This window comes from Schistocerca gregaria, chromosome 4 (genome assembly GCF_023897955.1).
Source record: "Schistocerca gregaria isolate iqSchGreg1 chromosome 4, iqSchGreg1.2, whole genome shotgun sequence".
NCBI lineage: Eukaryota > Metazoa > Arthropoda > Insecta > Orthoptera > Acrididae > Schistocerca > Schistocerca gregaria.
Genome location: NC_064923.1, coordinates 466,824,063 through 466,842,398, shown reverse-complemented (window position 1 = coordinate 466,842,398; position 18,336 = coordinate 466,824,063). Strand labels below are relative to the sequence as shown.

Sequence of the window (18,336 nt, the reverse complement as noted above, 5' to 3'; positions counted from 1 at the left end):
CTGAAGACGACGACTGCGAAAACAACGACACCTTGTAAGCACCCATCAGTCATCCCATGAAACATTTACCCATAAGAAAGTATTTAAAATAGGCTAGAAAACAGCTGCAGTTCACCGTTCAGTGAGACTTTGCATCTATACAGAATCTTCTCAATGTCCCAAAAGTTTATGAAGATGGGACCAACTTTATGCAGTAGTGACAAAAATTGATTCAAGAGAGATGGGTTTCATCGACAACCATTTACACTGTACCACAGTAAGTGTTATCAGTTGGGCGTGCAGCGACAACAGAACAGTCAAGTGCATACCTTCCTGAGCGGCGGCCTGGAGCGAATGAACTCGAGGATGATGGCGTGCGCGTCCTTCTTCACCCTGTGAGGGATGTCGCCGTCCACCATCACCTTGTTGAGCTTGTAGCGGCGCGAGCGGATGTCCTCCATGAGCATCTCGTAGGGCGTGAGCTCGTACTCTATTGGCCCGCGGCTATAGTTCACCTTCTTCAGCTTGACGCCGTGCCGCAGCTCGTGGATCACCTGCACCCATAGCCGCGCCTGCAACACGACACAGCACCAGTCAGCGCCGTGACATTCGACTACCCGCAACACGCACAAGCCTTCATGCCAGCCTACACACTACTTTAAGCGGCGCTGTCTTCTGCCAAGTATGGTAAGCCGAAAACGCCACACCAGCTTGTCATGCAGTATCATCACAACGAATATTCTATGAGTAAATTCTACTGTTCATCCAAAAAAATATCCGGAATGCCGTCGCATAATCATTATTTCTTCTAGTATTTCAGGCGGAAGATACAGAGTTCAAGAAGAAGACAAAGTTTATGCGGCTGCATTCTCGAAATTTTGTAGATTAATTCTTACGCAGCGAGCGAAAGCATCAAGATGCACAATTTCTACTACAGTTAATCTCAATATGATGTAAACACTAAGCCATTCAGGAAGTATTTGTTCAATTAAATGCACTTGTCACGTTAATTCTCTATAAGACACAATCCGAGCTTGTGCTGTGTCTCTAACGGTCTTGAAGTCAACGGGACGTTCATCCCAATCTCCCTACCTACCTTCCTTCCTTCCTTCCTTCCGGGATTTCGACTGTATTCATCATTGTTTTCGCCACTAAAGCATCCATCAGTCAAAGAAGTAGCACAAACACGGTGAAACATATCACAGCGTTTGTCTCTCCATCGTGATGAAAAATATAGTACATATTCCTACACAGTCACAGCCTTTACAGCACTCCCTACAGTAACTTATGTATGTACAAAAGAAATAAACAGAAAGTTTTAATTTTGTGTCTTACACGATAAATTACATGTTTCTAGAAAGAAAATAGCTCTAATCTCCGAGTTCCGACCGAAGTTTTCGGGAGTAAAGTAAATAACGGAACAGGTAGGCAACGCCGATTCATTTATAATTGGAAACAACTCTATTCCACTACCAGTTCGTCTGGTATTGGTTGAAATCGTGTCTCTATAATGGGCCGCATCTAAAATAGCCTAATATACTAATTCGAGTAGTGGGGGTTGGGCTGTTTGGGGAAAGAGACCAAACAGCGAGGTCATCTGTCTCATTGTATTAGGGAAGGATGGGGAAGGAATTTGGTCGTTCCCTTTCAAAGGTACCATCCCGGCATGTGCCTGAAGCGACTTAGGGGAATCACGGAAAACTTAAATCAGGACGGCCGGACGTGGGATTGAACCGTCGTCCTCCTAAATGCGAGTCCATTGTGCTAACCACTGCGCCACCTCGCTCGGTTTCGAGTAGTGAAGGAAAATTGAGGGAAAAAAATCATATGCACTCACACGTTCTCAGATCACTCGCATCCTGTGCAATCGACAGCGACGTAATTACACTGCATGTGTCCTTCCGCACCCATAAATAAATACTCTCACACACACTAGGCTTTCAAATCTCGTCGTCGTCGTCGTCTTCTTATTACTAACGGGGATTAACCATCTTCCCACTCCGTCTTCACCCCCCTCTTCTTCCTTCGGACCGAACGAAATGGCGCAGTGGCTAACACATTGACCCCGCATTCGGTAGGACGACGGTTCAGATTCCTGTCCGATCAACCACATACAGCTTTTCCGTGATTTCCGTACGTTTCTCCAAGCAGATGCCAAAACTGTTTCTCTGAAAAGAGCATGGCTGATTTTCTCCCTCATCCTCTTTTAATCCGAGTTTGTGCTTCGTCTGCAATAACAGCATTGTTGACGGGATGCTGAACTCCACTCTTCCTTCCTTCCTGGTTGCAGTTTACGATTTTGTTGTTGTTTCATATTTCATTCTACCCACATTTTATTTCCATGACTCTCTGTATTATTTCCTCATGTAAATATAACTCATTCCGAGCATCTTAACTCTTTATTAAATCTCTTCTTGCCCATCCTTTATCCTCATAAAAATTTTATCTTTGCTGATTGTATTTTGGTGTTTCGTTTCTTTTTTATTTGTCGATCTCTCTCTTTCATATAGCAGTAACGGTACCGTCATAGTATTATCTAACTGAATTTTTATACGTTTTCGAGTTTCGTAGATTAAGTGCTCTTTTTATTATTACACATATTGCTTGAAATCTATATCATTAGCATAAATGTAATCTGTGTCTCAGTATCAGTTTGTAATAGGAAGTATTTCATCAATTGCTTTGTTCGTAACTAGAGTTTCCGGCCGTATTGCAAGGCCATATCTTTCATTTTATGTCATGAATTTTTTAGACTGTATTCGCTACATACCTGATTTATCCTATGTGCTGCTAACTGATTGTCGTATTCACTTTCTTGTATTAACTCTCCATCATCTGCGATTCGTAACGCACTCAGGTTAGTGTTCTATCTTATTTAATTCATAAATAACTACCCGATTTCTAAGTTTTACTCGAGTTCTCAAAATGTATGTCGAAAACGTGCATAAGAAGAAACGTCCTGTCGCACATCTTGAGTGATTTTTACATCATCTCTCTTTCGAAGTGTGTATCACACATTTTTATTTCTACAGCCCCTCTGACAAGCGTGTATGTTCAAAGACCTTGTGCTTAATCGGCAACCACACATTTCCCTACATTTCTTTTTGAGTCGCTTATGTTCAGTACAGTGCTTGGGAAATTGCTCGAATAGGTGGGAATTTAAGGACATGGGATCTGGATAAGCGGAAAGTACCAGAGGTTGTACAGAGTTTCAAGGAGAGCATAAGGGAACAACTGACAAGAATGGGGGAAAGAAACAGTAAAAGAAGAATGGGTAGCTCTGAAGGATAAAGTAGTGAAGGCAGCAGAGGATAAAGTAGATAAAAAGACGAGGGCTGCTAGAAATCCTTGGGTAACAGAAGAAATATTGAATTTAATTGATGAAAGGAGAAAATATAAAAATTCAGTAAATGAAGCAGGCAAAAAGGAATACAAACGTCTCAAAAATGAGATCGACAGGAAGTGCAAAATGGGTAAGCAGGGATGGCTAGAGGGCAAATGTAAGGATGTAGAGGCTTATCTCTCTAGGGGTAAGATAGATACTGCCTACAGGGAAATTAAAGAGACCTTTGGAGAGAAGAGAACCACGTGTATGAATATCAAGAGCTCAGATGGCAACCCAGTTCTAAGCAAAGAAGGGAAAGCAGGAAGGTGGAAGGAGTATATAGAGGGTCTATACAAGGGCGATGTACTTGAGGACAATATTATGGAAATGGAAGAGGATGTAGATAAAGACGAAATGGGAGATAAGATACTGCGTGAAGAGTTTGACAGAGCACTGAAAGACCTGAGTCGAAACAAGGCCCCCGGAGTACATAACATTCCATTAGAACTACTGACGGCCTTGGGAGAGCCAGTCCTGACAAAACTCTACCATCTGGTGAGCAAGATGTATGAGACAGGCGAAATACCCTCAGACTTCAAGAAGAATATAATAATTCCAACCCCAAAGAAAGCAGGTGTTGACAGATGTGAAAATTACCGAACTATCAGTTTAATAACTCACAGCTGCAAAATACTAACACGAATTCTTTATAGACAAATGGAAAAACTGGTAGAAGCCGACCTTGGGGAAGATCAGTTTGGATTCAGTAGAAATGTTGGAACACGTGAGGCAATACTAACCTTACGACTTATCTTAGAAGAAAGATTAAGAAAAGGCAAACCTACGTTTCTAGCATTTGTAGACTTAGAGAAAGCTTTTGACAATGTTGACTGGAATATTCTCTTTCAAATTCTGAAGGTGACAGGGGTAAAATACAGGGAGCAAAAGGCTATTTACAATTTGTACAGAAACAAGACGGCAGTTATAAGAGTCGAGGGGCATGAAAGGGAAGCAGTGGTTGCGAAAGGAGTGAGACAGGGTTGTAGCCTCTCCTCGATGTTATTCAATCTATATATTGAGCAAGCAGTAAAGGAAACAAAAGAAAATTTCGGAGTAGGTATTAAAATTCATGGAGAAAAAGTAAAAACTTTGACGTTCGCCGATGACATTGTAATTCTGTCAGAGACGACAAGTGCTTGGAAGAGCAGTTGAACGGAATGGACAGTGTCTTGAAAGGAGGATATAAGATGAACATCAACAAAAACAAAACGAGGATAATGGAGTGTAGTCGAATTAAGTCGGGTGATGCTGAGGGAATTAGATTAGGAAATGAGAGACTTAAATTAGTAAAGGAGTTTTGCTATTTAGGAAGTAAAATAACTGATGATGGTCGAAGTAGAGAGGATATAAAATGTAGACTGGCAATGGCAAGGAAAGCGTTTCTGAAGAAGAGAAATTTGTTAACATCGAATATAGATTTATGTATCAGGAAGTCGTTTCTGAAAGTATTTGTATGGAGTGTAGCCATGTATGGAAGTGAAACATGTACGATAAATAGTTTGGACAAGAAGAGAATATAAGCTTTCGAAATGTGGTGCTACAGAAGAATGCTGAAGATAAGGTGGATAGATCACGTAACTAATGAGGAGGTATTGAATAGGATTGGGGAGAAGAGAAGTTTGTGGCACAACTTGACTAGAAGAAGGGATCGGTTGGTAGGACATGTTTTGAGGCATCAAGGGATCACAAATTTAGCATTGGAGGGCAGCGTGGAGGGTAAAAATCGTAGAGGGAGACCGAGAGATGAGTACACTAAGCAGATTCAGAAGGATGTAGGTTGCAGTAGGTACTGGGAGATGAAGAAGCTTGCACAGGATAGAGTAGCATGGAGAGCTGCATCAAACCAGTCTCAGGACTGAAGACAACAACAACAAGACTGTCCCACGTAACTGCTGCCACATCCAAACAGAATATTGTAAACGCCCCGGACTCTGATGCCATGACTGTCCTTCACAGAGCGGAATACCTTTATAAGCCTCTGTCTGAGATTAATAGAATTTTACATGACGCTGATCAATAGAACCGAAGGAACGTCCTGTTCTAATCTTCTTGTGAAGATTACTCGAGCTTGTGTTTTCCGGAGAGAATTAACTACATGTAATGCGCCTGAGAACCGTTTTGGCTGAACATAAAAGATACATGATTTATTTCGGCGCGTGGATGGTTCTTGTCCGTGTACTTATAGATTGTAATGTGTATTGTATAATAAATTTTGATGAAAAAAATCTTCGACACCAATGTAATGGTCGCAGTGGGCACTAACTGTATCATTTACGCCTGTGCCATTCCGTTCTTTTGACGGCCGGTTGATTACGTCAGTATCCACGATACTGAGTATTGTCAAAATGTTTGAGGTTTAAAGAGAATTAACGTGACGACAGCATCGTGAACATTTAACACAACTCCAAAGCTAGTCTTCTGACGCAATCTGACAAGTAAACAACATTTTTATAAAAACAAACCTCATTCTTAGTCGGTTTGACATTTATCAGCGACACAGAAAGTGCCAAACTGTGCCATTTTTCGCAAAAAGGAATGAACATAAATAAAAGCTAGGACATTTCCGTGTTTTAGCGTTGTACGTGCAAATCTGACGCGTCAGGAGCTGATACAAATAAGAGAGGCGATACCACAGAAACTGATGATGCGAACGATTAAACTAGAGAAACAGCCACACTCTTCCATAGTTTTCAAGTATTTACGCTGTGCTCTGTCCCATAGATATGAAATGGCAATGAACTCTCACGTCTATTTTTTCGTCTGAAGTGCAACGACTTCAAACCGCCACAAAAAGTAGCATTTTCGTTGTAGTTTGTAAACCATCACGAAAGATTCCTCATGTTCGCTAAAATTTAAAGTCTATGGCACCACGCTTAGCATACGACGTACATAGTTTGAAGATCGAGAGAAAAAAAGACAAACCTACGTTTGCAGCATTTGTAGATCTAAAGGGTACTTCTCACGCTGCTGACTGGTCTGATACTCTGAAATTTTGAAGGTAGCAGAAATAAAATTCAGGGAGAGAAAGTATCTACGACTTTGTACAAAAAGCCGACTGCAGTAAGAATAGTTGAAGGGCACGAAAGGGAAGCGGTGGTTGAGGAGCGAGTGAGCCTGGGTTGTAGCCTATAATCTATGTTATTCATACTGTACAGTGACCATGAAGTGAAGGAAACCAAGGAGAAATCAGGAAGGGGAATTAAAATTCAGAAAGAAGAAATAAAACATTTCAGGTTTGCCGATGACATTGTAAGTCTGACAGATGAAAGAATTAAACGAACTCTTGTATTTCATACGACTGGCTCCTTAAGTCTACGTAAAAGGCAAGGAACTGACAGATTTTGAAGCAAAGTGAGGGATCACTGCGTAGATTTCCGCTGGCGACTCTTCCACGTGGTCTGCCACCCTCTTTGTTAGCAGGAGCGAGAGACATGCGACAGGTGGCAACCGTGACAGGAGCTAATCGGGATCCTAACGACTTGCACAAGCTGCTGGGTCTAATGAAGACCGACTCACCGCTGACAGCATCGCCAGTAACAGCTCGTGGACTGTGCACTTGTTTCTCTGTCCCTAACTGTGCAGCAGCAGGCTGCGGATCACACGCAGAGGCCAGTGCCCTATGGCGAATGCAAAGAGGCGTGAGGAAATGTGGAAACTTCGGTTATCTTTTCCTTCAGATCCTCTCAGCTTAACTCACAGGTCTATGATTTCATACTTGTTGTATGCCAATCAGCTATAAATAACGATACAAACATGTAACTGACATAAGACGAACGATCGTTTTTCCGGAGTCTGTTGTCACTTCACGGGAATAATATGAATTCAATGTTAGGTGATAAGAGGGGAAGGGAGGGGGGCATATAATGTTTCATTCTCAAATTTTACCAGGAAGCTTTCAAATCGATTCTGCGCACTATCGATTGATTACTGTATGCCTCTTAGAAGTTCAAAATATCCCGCCTACTGTAATATTTCACTGTTCTTACGCGACAATGTGATGTTTTGTCTTTCAGATGTTATTTTCCTCGTTGAGATTTCTGAGTTTTCTGCCGACCTTCATGCCAGTAAGGTTTTATTGCTTTTTGGTTTTAATGCCATTTATGTGTTTTCGCATTTATTTTAGAATTCAACGTCATGACAACAGGACCTAGAGAACATTGGCGACTCTTGCTAAGAGAACGAGCTCTCTAATTAATATCCAACCACAATGAAACTCATTTCGTTTTATACGACACATACGGATTATTTTATATGAATGCTGCTTGCGAGCCCGGAGGAATGGAAGTGCATGCTAAGTGCAAGAGGACTGTTACATCGCTGAAGAGTGTCTATAAATCTTCAGACTGGTGAGTAATTTTATAAGCGTCACTATATTTACTTTATTTATATGACGAAGTGAAAATCCTGGATTCCACTTAAAATTTGTAACAAATAACCATCTGCTTGTGCTGTCGCAAATCTGCTGTTACTTTAAGTACCTAGCTTTGTTTTTTTTTTAAACATTTCTTGAAGCCTTCAGCTGCCATTCTCTTTATTTATTATTGTACAACGCCGGCCTTAGGCCATTTTCAGTTATTTTATGGACGTTTTTTAAGTAGCAGATTATGTCACATACCTCGTTGCTCCTATGAGATCATGTTATGCTCATAAAATAATTGGAGGTGTCCACGTTATTTTAGGAGTACGTGCTCTCCAACTAAAAAATCGTATATAAAATATTTGAAAATGGCCTAAGGCCGAAATTGTACAATCGTACATGATATAAAGAGAATGGCAGCTGAAGGCTTCAAGAACTCTTTCAAGAAATTCATCGCAGCTGCGGACCTTATAGCATTGAGAATTATCTAGCTCTGTATTACATAATGCGAAATAACCTTATATTTTAATAGCTGAGATTCCATTCTACCTTTGTTTCAGCACATGTATGACCTACGAGGCAACATCAACAGTACGTGGGTGATACCTATGTGACAGCTTCTCTCGTTCGCTAAGACACAGCTGCGAGGCTTAAAAAGGTTTTTAGCTAACTGTCTAGTGTCGTTCTACATTCTGATGTACTGGGTTTACTCAGTTCTGAGCATTTTTCACCTATACGCCCTACAATACGAGCACTTTATTTAGATGTGCCTGCTGTTATGCGGTATTGTTAGAACCTCATTAATTGCAAAGCAGCTGCGCGGTACGTATAGATGACAGTTATCCGGCTAAGAAGGCTTACTCAATTGCAATGCTATTATCAGCATGCATTAATTTCCAGTTGATAAGTGTAGTAGTTATACATTTCGTTTTTATCTTTAGACATTCGTGTAACGCATTAAATTTCTGCAGCGAGGTTCGTGCTGGAATCCGAAAAGGGTCTGTGCCTTAGCGAAATAACCTATTCAAACAGGTATTCTAACAAGAAACTGAGCATCAGTTCTTCCATTTTTATTCGTACTCAAAGGCTGAACAGGACAGTGTGGTGTTAATGTGGCGTCGTAGGACGTGGGAATGCGAATTAGAAGTCGGTGTTGGGTATTTTTCTTTGGAATGCTACTTTAACAGTCCTATTTATAGACCGATATTGGCGCGCGGGCATAAACGTACAAGAAAGAGCAGTGGTAAAAGGAACGTTCATGCTTTACCTCTGAATCAACACTACTTTTCAAAAGGATAGCGTCAACATCATGGAAATAACCGAATTGCTACCATAAATACATAACCAAGATGTAATCTTTGTGTTGCATATTATAATGCAAATCATCTTGTGTTTTCGCGCGCACACACACACACACACACACACACACACACACACACACACACTTAAGGTTACGGCGTATACGTCAATGTTACTGGCTTTGAGATTACGTTGTGCATTGCATATGATTTTTGGAGCAAACTACAGTTACATCTTTCTGTCGTTGTATTGGAACATTTTTCTTTTCAAATGCAGATAACAGCATATTTTACACATGCCCAACGCAAAGTACCACACAAACATGACAGCACGCGACAAACAAAGACGGGTGAGTAAATTAAATTACCCTGGCAGAGGTTAAACAAGGCTGCCACGCTCGTCACCATTCCAGGTGCTCAAGCTGGAGAAATTTACGGAATACCGGAATTGCGAATTATATCAAGAATCTGCTGAAGGAAGAAAGCGCGGATAGTTTCTTTACTGTGGTACAATACTTCCATTTTGCATTATTTCTTAAGGAACAGAAAGATTCGCGACGCAACGTATTTGGATTACAGTATGCCGGGTGATCCAAAAAGAAAGAACAGATTTTAGCTGTGTATTACACACAAAGTATATAAGATAGAAACATATTGCGCATGCCACTGGATAGGGGAAGGTTCAACGTTTTGACAAAGTTGCGGTGTTGGTTGTTTGTAGCAACACAGCGACTACATTACAAGAGAACGCATTTTGTGTCTTCGGAATTTGCGCGAAGTCAACCTATTGTTCACGTGCAAAGTGCAGAGCACTGGCCGGTCACATCCTGCAGCTCTGATGAAAACGTCGAGTGTATCCGAGATGCGATCCTACGGAGCCCTCTGAAGTCCGTAGGGCGGGCAGGCCAGGAACTTCAACTCCATCAAGCAGCTGTGCGGCGTGTTCTGAAACGACGCCTGCATATGAAGCCTTACAAGTTGCAGATACTGCAGCTATTGCGTTACGGTGACCACAACACGAGGTACAAATTTTACAGTTCAGTTCTCCAGGTGATGACACAGGACACCACTTTATGCGAATGATTCATCTTTTCGGACGATTCAACCTTTCATCTATCGGCTCAAGTAAACCTCCATAAAGTAAGAATTTCGGAGTCACAAAATCCTGGCGTAGTCGTCGAACGTGGAAGAGACTCACTGAAACCGAATGAGTTTCGTGTCGTTCAAAGGTTAAGGACCTTTTTTTGCGGAATAAACTGTGACACGAATGTCATACCTCGACACGCTGCGAAACAGTTGGTTTCCTAAAATTCACGAAGGTCCTAATTACTTCATTTTTATGGATGACTGCGCCCAGCATCACTTTCACCTTTAGGTGCGGCGTTTACGTTGGATTGGAAGAGGTAGACAACAATATCTTGTTCACTGCTTTTGGTCTCCTAGGTTACTATACATTTTGCAATTTTTCTGTAAGGTTACTCAAAAGAGTCTTTGTCCCATCTATGGCAGTCACTCTTCAAAATGAAAATGTGTGTGAAATCTTATGGGACTTAACTGCTAAGGTCATCAATCCCTCAGCTTACACACTACTTAACCTAAATTATTCTAAGACAAACACACACACCCATGCTCGTGGGAGGACTCGATCTCCGCCGGGACCAGCCGCACAGTCCACGACTGCAGCGCCCAAGACCGCTCGGCTAATCCCGCGTGGCACTCTTCAAGAGCCGAGAAACTGAGCTGTTGATTCAATAAACAGGGACCTGCTGACTGGTATGTGGAATGAAATTGACTATAGTTTCGATGTTTATTTAGCGACGCGTGGTGCTGATGAGTTCACAGTATAGCGTTTATGCGAAAATAAAACTTTGAACCATCCTCTATCCAGTGACATGTGCAACGTGTTTCTACCTTTCATTGTTTGTCTGTAATAAACAACCGAAATCTTTGCTTTCTTTTTTAATCACGCTGTATAACCAAAAGTTACCATTTCTCCGCTTGCTGTTCATCTCTTCCCATTATGTCTCGTTGCGCCGGTTTTTACTTTATCCATGAAAGCATTATTCACGTAATGAGGTTTTTCTTTTCATACAGTCTGGAGATTATGTCCTTTTCGCCGGTTTCCCGCTTCAGAGCTCTACGTGACACCGACTGGATAAGCGGCCAACCCGTCTGCAACCGCAACACGCTTTCCGCATTGAGCGAACACCGCGGTTACGCTGTGACGCAGAGCTTGAGAGAAGTCTCCTGTAATCACACACAGGCGTTTTCCTGCTGTAATCAAAGTTGTTCAACACTAAGTGAGAGGACTTACAATGCAATGTCCCGAGACAGCTATCGACGCCAGAACACTTAAGTATTCTCCTTTACACTGAACAACTTTCGTAGAACCAACGTCATTCTATTCCTTGTGTTACGTTGCGAAAAATCATTGTCACATACAGAGAAATTAAAACGAAAATCAGTCACTCTTAACTCAACCGAAGTTACTCGTGTTAACAGTTATATGAAATCCGTCCCGACAGCCGCAACTAAAGCGCACGACATAAGGCCCTAAGCAGAGGAGGTTGATTTTCGGATCGGCCACCAGCCACAACTCTGTTTCATGGAGAGAACATTACATCTTATCCGTTTAGCGATTAGCTTTTCACTACGTTAGTGTGTTAACACATTCCAGTGTACACAGTGATTAGAAACTCTTATCTTGTGAAAGCCAATAAATTACCAAACTCGCAGAAAAAAAGCTTTTGATTCTCATTTTGTTAATTCCTGCGTTCTGACATAAAATGTCAACGGTAATGCAAGCAATAAGGGCACGTACGCAATCTTTGAGAGGCAGTAGAAGATACAAGCCACGGATGGATTTAATGTAGCTGTAGGTATCTTCTCACAGAAACTTATACCTTCATGAACTGTCGTAATTGACAAAGAGAGCTTTAATCGCTAATTTTTTTATTTTTTCACTGGGAACACAAGAAGTCCAGGCATGCGTCGAGAACGATGCAAATTACATAATTATCGTCGAAACAGAAGGGACAATATTACGAATCTAATCATGGCAAAGACAAACAATATAGTTTCTCTTGAAACAATAGAACATAAGACAACAAATAGAGCTATACAGAAATTTAATTCATAATGGACAAGAAGAACTAACAAACTTACGTTAACTGACAAATACGCCTCCGTAAATAACGGAAAAGATTCAAGGAACCTCGCATCTTGGCTAACTGACTAAAAAAAAAAAAACAGCTCAAGAATGGGGCATGCAAACTACGCCTGCTTACAAGCAGAAACGGAACACAATAGGTAAGGCTCAAGCATGGCTATACTCGTACACTGACCGACAACTGACGCAAACCAGCTGTCCTATGGAAAACCTGCGTAGTTTTGGTACAGGCAAAATAAAAGATGCAGCTGATCAGATTGTACAAACCGAAGGACTAAATCAGTACTTCACTTTCCCTACAAACACAACTGAACTGCAAATGAAACGAAGTCTTATATTTCTTCATGGAGATGAATGACAGCAGCCACGAAAAATTGCGTCTTGTGCATGTTACTGGCAATACCATCGAAGATTCATGATGAGTATCAGGTCACGATCCGCTGGACACTGTAGCGTCACAGTCCAAATGGTGTAACTTATGTTTGACCCCCTACTGTCAACAATAACACATTTTCTATCACTGCTTCACCATGCGTGTATTTCTGAGGAATGAAGGCAGCGACTTGTCTAGCCACTATCCAAATAGGACGTTGCCACAGCAGTCTGTGATCACCCATTTTTTTGCAATCTTCTGTCACTGCCAAAGGCCTTAGCATGTATGGAAGTTGGCGAACTATTCTTTAGGCTCGGGCAATTTACTAGTCACGCTCAGATATCTACCAAAAAGTTCTGACAGATCAGTTATACAGGGTGAACGTTAATAAAAACGACAAAATGAAGCGACGGAGTTCTGACTGGAAATGAAGGAAGAAAGGTCCTATGAACATGTGCCCGGAAATGCCTCGTTGCCACGGTAGTTGGCGCTTACGAATTGAAGTTCCTTTGACCATGTGCCGTGTGTTCTTTGGGTGTTGCAGATTGACTGAAGCGGCGTACTGTGAGCAGCAGAATGGTACGGTATTCATGTCGGGAATAAGCTGAGATGGCGCTTGCGTACGGCCAAGCAGATGGAAACAGCCAAGAGGCAGCACGACTATGCCGAAACAGATACAGTGACAGACAGCAACCACACCTCACAACATTTCAAGTCCTCTTGGGCGTTTGTGTGAACAGACGAACGTGCAGGGAGGCGGCGGACAGGGCATAAAAAGATTTGGAGCTTACTGTAGGATTTGTCTGAACATCCTGCAGAACCCGGTCCTCCAAATCTGTCGTACGCACAGTCCGTAGCCTCCCTGCGCGTTCGTCTGTTCACACAAACGCCCAAGAGGGATTGAAATGTTGTGACATGTGTTTGGCCTCTGCGACGGTACTGGTTTTGGTATAGCCGTGCTGCCTTTCGACCGTCTCGATCCCGATACGAATACCGGACCATTCGGCTGCCTACAGTATGGTGCGTCAATCACAAAGCCTACAACACCCAAGGATAATACGGCGCGGGGTCAGAGAAACTTCCATTCGTCAGCGCGATCTACCGTGGGAACTATGCACTTCCGCACACATATTCATACGATATTTCTTCCTCCAGTTCCAGTCAGGATCTGCCCCTTCAGCTTGTCGGTTTTATTAATGTCCACTCTGTATGTAACAGATACCACCGGCACGAAGGCTGACACCAATATAGAACGACAATTGCATCCCTAATAAACAGACTCAAAGACGGATAACATCGCTTTCAGAAAAAATACCAAATAAGAAGCGAAGAAGTCCATTCCTAAGAATAAACCGTTCGTTGGAAGACAGTACTAGGACGAAATTTGTAAATACACGATGGAGAACCGCAGGAACGTACTGAAATTATACTGATGACAAGCTATAGCAGACAGTTACATTACTTTCAATATAGGTCGCGTAAAAAAAAAATCACTAAAAGTAAGAAATAACTGGAAGGAATTATGGGGGAGTTTAAATGCGAGGACACCAATTTCCCCGAGTGAGAAACAACTGAACGTATCCCTGGGATTCAGATAGAGAGATCGAGCCCCATGACTTTTCCGATTAGTAAGACGGAACTTTTTCTCAAAGTCTTACAGCTGACTGTACACCTCGCTGTTAATAATACTAATGCAGATGTACAACATTTTGCTTGGACAAACCAGCACCAGTAAGCGAACTGAATAAATTTGGACAAGTACGGCGTCGGATCCTGACAACATCCATTACCGCAGGCTGTAGAATTTGACAAAACAGGAAAGAACTCACCCGTGCAGTACTTTGGAAGTAACTATTGATCTACTAAGAATTCATGGTCTATCTACTGAAGTAATAATACCGTCTTCCTCTATCCTGTACGTTCTCGTTACCTCATTAAAAATTAATATCCTTTTCTCCAACCAAATTTTCAGTTCCCAAAGCTACTTACATTCAACTATCTTCTAATTAATGTCATTTTATTACTGTTTGTCATATTAACATTGTCACTTCTTAGTTAACAATGATGCATTCAACTTTGTGAAAAACCCTAGTCTGATGTAAGGGACAGCCTGAAGGCCCTGATCTGATCGGGTTAAATAAATAAATAAATAAATTTCTGAAGTGACATCACAGTAGACATTCATTACATCATTGGCCAAAGTGTCCCAAGTTCCTCTTGACTCGGCCATTATTTGTACATCGTTTACATCTCCATAGAGTTTCTTATTCTGAAAGTATTTCGTCCTTGTTAGCACACACAAACAATAAATACAACAACACAGAAGTGAAAATGGTACTTTACTTCGATTATGTAAGCTAATAAGTGGCAGCGATTGCAAACTCTAAGGAACAAAAACGCTCAGCCGCACACCAACAAATCACATCTGAAGTAAAGCTACGTATTATAGTAACGGCGTGTAACGGATATAAGCTAAGGGATTCCTGAAACTGACTACGTACTTATGGTCTTAACCTAGACTCTAATGGTTTTGGAGAAAATTTGTCTGCGCCAGATGCACAAATGAAACTAAACAGACATTCTTGCCAACGCTTCTGCCTGCCACACACATGCAAGGGAGGCCAGATGAACTGCTTAAACATAAACACATGCACAATTACAGGCATTGAACTACTTGATGGGCGCTAGTCGCTCTCGCAGCGTGAAGCTCATTCTACAAGAATTTATCGTGCATCGAGAAGGAAGTTCGCATAAACAGCAAAAACATCAACAACAACAGCAGCAGGCAACAAATGAAAGACAACAGTACGTACTTGGAGCACTCTCCACATCCTAAGGCCCGTCTAGAACAGACAAACCCGCATCCATTAGATACGACATGCGCACATAACAGCCACTGTCAGAATAAGTAAAGCATTATGTGCGTACAGTGTTTACCTCAGTTACGCCGTAAACATGCATTACATTTTACACACAATACATTGGTATGCATTGAGACATATGAGCATATACGAACCTACTACTCACGTATTAAATGTACGTATTTCCTGCACAGTAATGACATCTCACAGTAGCATATAAGGTGGACAGGGATGAAGAAAGTCTATACTAGTATCGCAGTCCACTTGTGTCAAACGCCATTTTGTTCGTCACAGACGCTGCTAGGATACAACATGCCTCAGCCAAATGAAGTTATGATCGTTTCAATGATCTGCTACAGTTACCTACCACACATGGAAAGGTACCTTTACACAGGCCATAACAATTACGTAATGGCGACAATATAAGCCGGAAATACTCCCAGGCAACAATGCCAGCCCCGCGAATTGCCGCCACATGTTACGCAACAATGCCAATCACTACCGCCTGGCAACTGCTGGCGGCAATACAGAAGTGTTTGCACGTCCCGTGAAATTTGCGAAAATGAATTACTGGTAATTAATGTGGCTCCTAGGTTCTGCATTCCACAGGGAATAATTTTAGCAAGGAAAAGAGATAGTACGTTTAGTGAATTCTTTTATTTTTATGAACAGGTTTTGAATTTTTTTTAACTCGTGAACTGCGATGGCCGCAGACATTTTACCAGAATGCCGAAATAAGGTTTGTATATGGTACTGGAACAGCCGGTTCGACAATTTGTAAAACCAATACAGTCACAACCAGATTGGCAGTCATCATTCGGTTTTTTGCTACTGGTGATGCATACAGAAGTTTGATATGCATCTTTAAAGAACACTTCTCACCTATATACCTCTTGATACCAGACGGCTCCAACGCTGTGATACGACGACTGAAGAAATTCATTAAGGTAGTCTGAAATTACACTAGAATGTTTACGTTAATATTTTATTGTTGCGCATCAGTATAACGAGAGAACTAGCAATTTCAGAAATTTGATACATTACGACCAGTGTTATGCGGCACGGAAAGTGAAAAAAAGAAAAGAAAAAACCCACATAAGTGTGAGTAGCACTCACGCTTTGAGAGTTCCGTACAAACTCATTAATATAGATAGTAATAATAGTAGTAATAATGATGTTAATAATAATTTAGTTTGGCTCAATGGTCTGGTCCAAGACTATTGGACGAAGGTTCGACCACTTGCATGTCCCTACCACACCCCAGTTATCCAAATGGGGAAGGGAACCTACAGTTTAACGTGGAATCCGAAGCACGTGATGTTTCTGACGACTCATCACCTCGTTGAGAGTTAAAGATTACGTTAAAAGGCAGACCGAAAAAGCCGTGGTTCGACCTAGGTTCGACCCCACGACCTCTCGAAAGTAGGCGCTTTACTGCTAGACTACCAGACCCGACATGTATATAGATAATTCTTGTATAGGTTTTGAAGAGTGAGTATGCGAGTATCAGAAGCTTAAATTATTCGCACCGCTAAGGGACCGTGGACCCTAGTATGTGACAAATTTCGGTATCTCTACGCGTTCCTGAGAGGAAAGAGTCTTAACAGTCGGACGGACTGAAAGACCACAACGTGCTCCTGTAAGGTCCTGTTATTGCCGACTGACGTACGGACCATGTAGCTTATACGGAAACGTAAGTGATGAAGCTTCAAATGAAATGAGAAGACCTTAGGTCATAGGTAGAATACATTTTTGGCTCACTACTGCAGATAATCTAATGTGAGAGTCGCAGAGATGTGTTTTTCAGACTGCAGTTTTTGTATGTATTACTTAATATATCCCATGGCTCTGGCCGTAGATGCATTATATTTATGAACTGAATGGTTCTTTCGTCTGTCCACTTCCACATTCTCGCAAACATAAAAAAAGGGAGTACCTCTACACACACAGGCCACATTTCAGACTGATCCGAAATATTCTCTTCCTCGTTCAGATTACGTAAATTGGCACCACATCTCCGTCGACGTAGGACAATAGAAGGAGGCTGGGAGTGAGAGTAAAGCATTTACAGATCGGTTCAGACTTAGACATGGAGTTGCTATCCCAAGAGTTCCTACTTACCCTTGGTGGACTACACTGACAACACCGCGGCAGCTACCTGTAACAGCCTGCCCCCATCAGCAATGCTGCCAAGTCACACTGCAGCATTACCACGTATTGTATCTATACTGCAGTTATGTTGGTGAATCACTATTGTGGTCATTCATTAACGTAAAATATTGCCCGATTAAGTGTACGTTCTATATAGTCACGGCAGATACTCTCAAATCGAGGAGACTCAAATCGAGGTCTCTTCCTCCTTTAAAAAACTTCTGTCAGCAGTATCAAATTGAAAATGACAGTTCACAAATTGACACAGAAGAATCGAATGACGCTTCGCATCATAATACTACACTTTCGGTCTTTCCTACAGGAGACCTCTGAACGAGAGAAATGTAATGGACTAGCCACAAATATTGAAACAATGGGAATAACTCCTATAAGGATGTCATTAATTTGAAAAGCAAGAGAATTTTCCCTGTTCTAAATCACTAAATTATATTCAATTTTGGTGGAACTGTCTGCTTTACAAGTGAAGATGTACAGCTTCATCTGCAGGCTGCATCCGACAGAACTGAAAAGTAACTTCCTCTGTTCATCTGAAATTTAATCGCATTTCTCTGTCTGGACAAAAAATTCATTTGCGTTTCCCTCTTTCTGCTCTCGATTTCATTGTACTGCCGAATACTTGGATACAAAGTTGAAATATGGTATATCTATAGGGCCTCACTAACAACCAAAGAACTATAAGAGGGGGTGAGCATGAATACAGACCTTTATTTGAATACGACGATACATTGTGCTCTTCACAAGA

At 41.6% G+C, this 18,336-nt stretch overlaps 1 protein-coding gene across 4 annotated transcripts in view; it reads right to left on the bottom strand.

The window, feature by feature from the left end:
- Window positions 1–18,336, bottom strand: part of LOC126268077 (protein spire) — a 731,327-nt gene that overhangs the window by 254,969 nt on the left and 458,022 nt on the right. For 2 of the 4 annotated variants that reach the window (XM_049973536.1, XM_049973538.1), the window contains exons 6-7: window positions 15,375–15,404; window positions 309–551 (exon numbers count right to left, since the gene is read on the bottom strand). In XM_049973536.1, coding sequence (XP_049829493.1) covers window positions 309–551; window positions 15,375–15,404 — 273 coding nt within the window. The remainder of the gene's footprint in view (window positions 1–308; window positions 552–15,374; window positions 15,405–18,336) is intronic. The other 2 variants (XM_049973539.1, XM_049973537.1) reach the window with 1 other exon arrangement.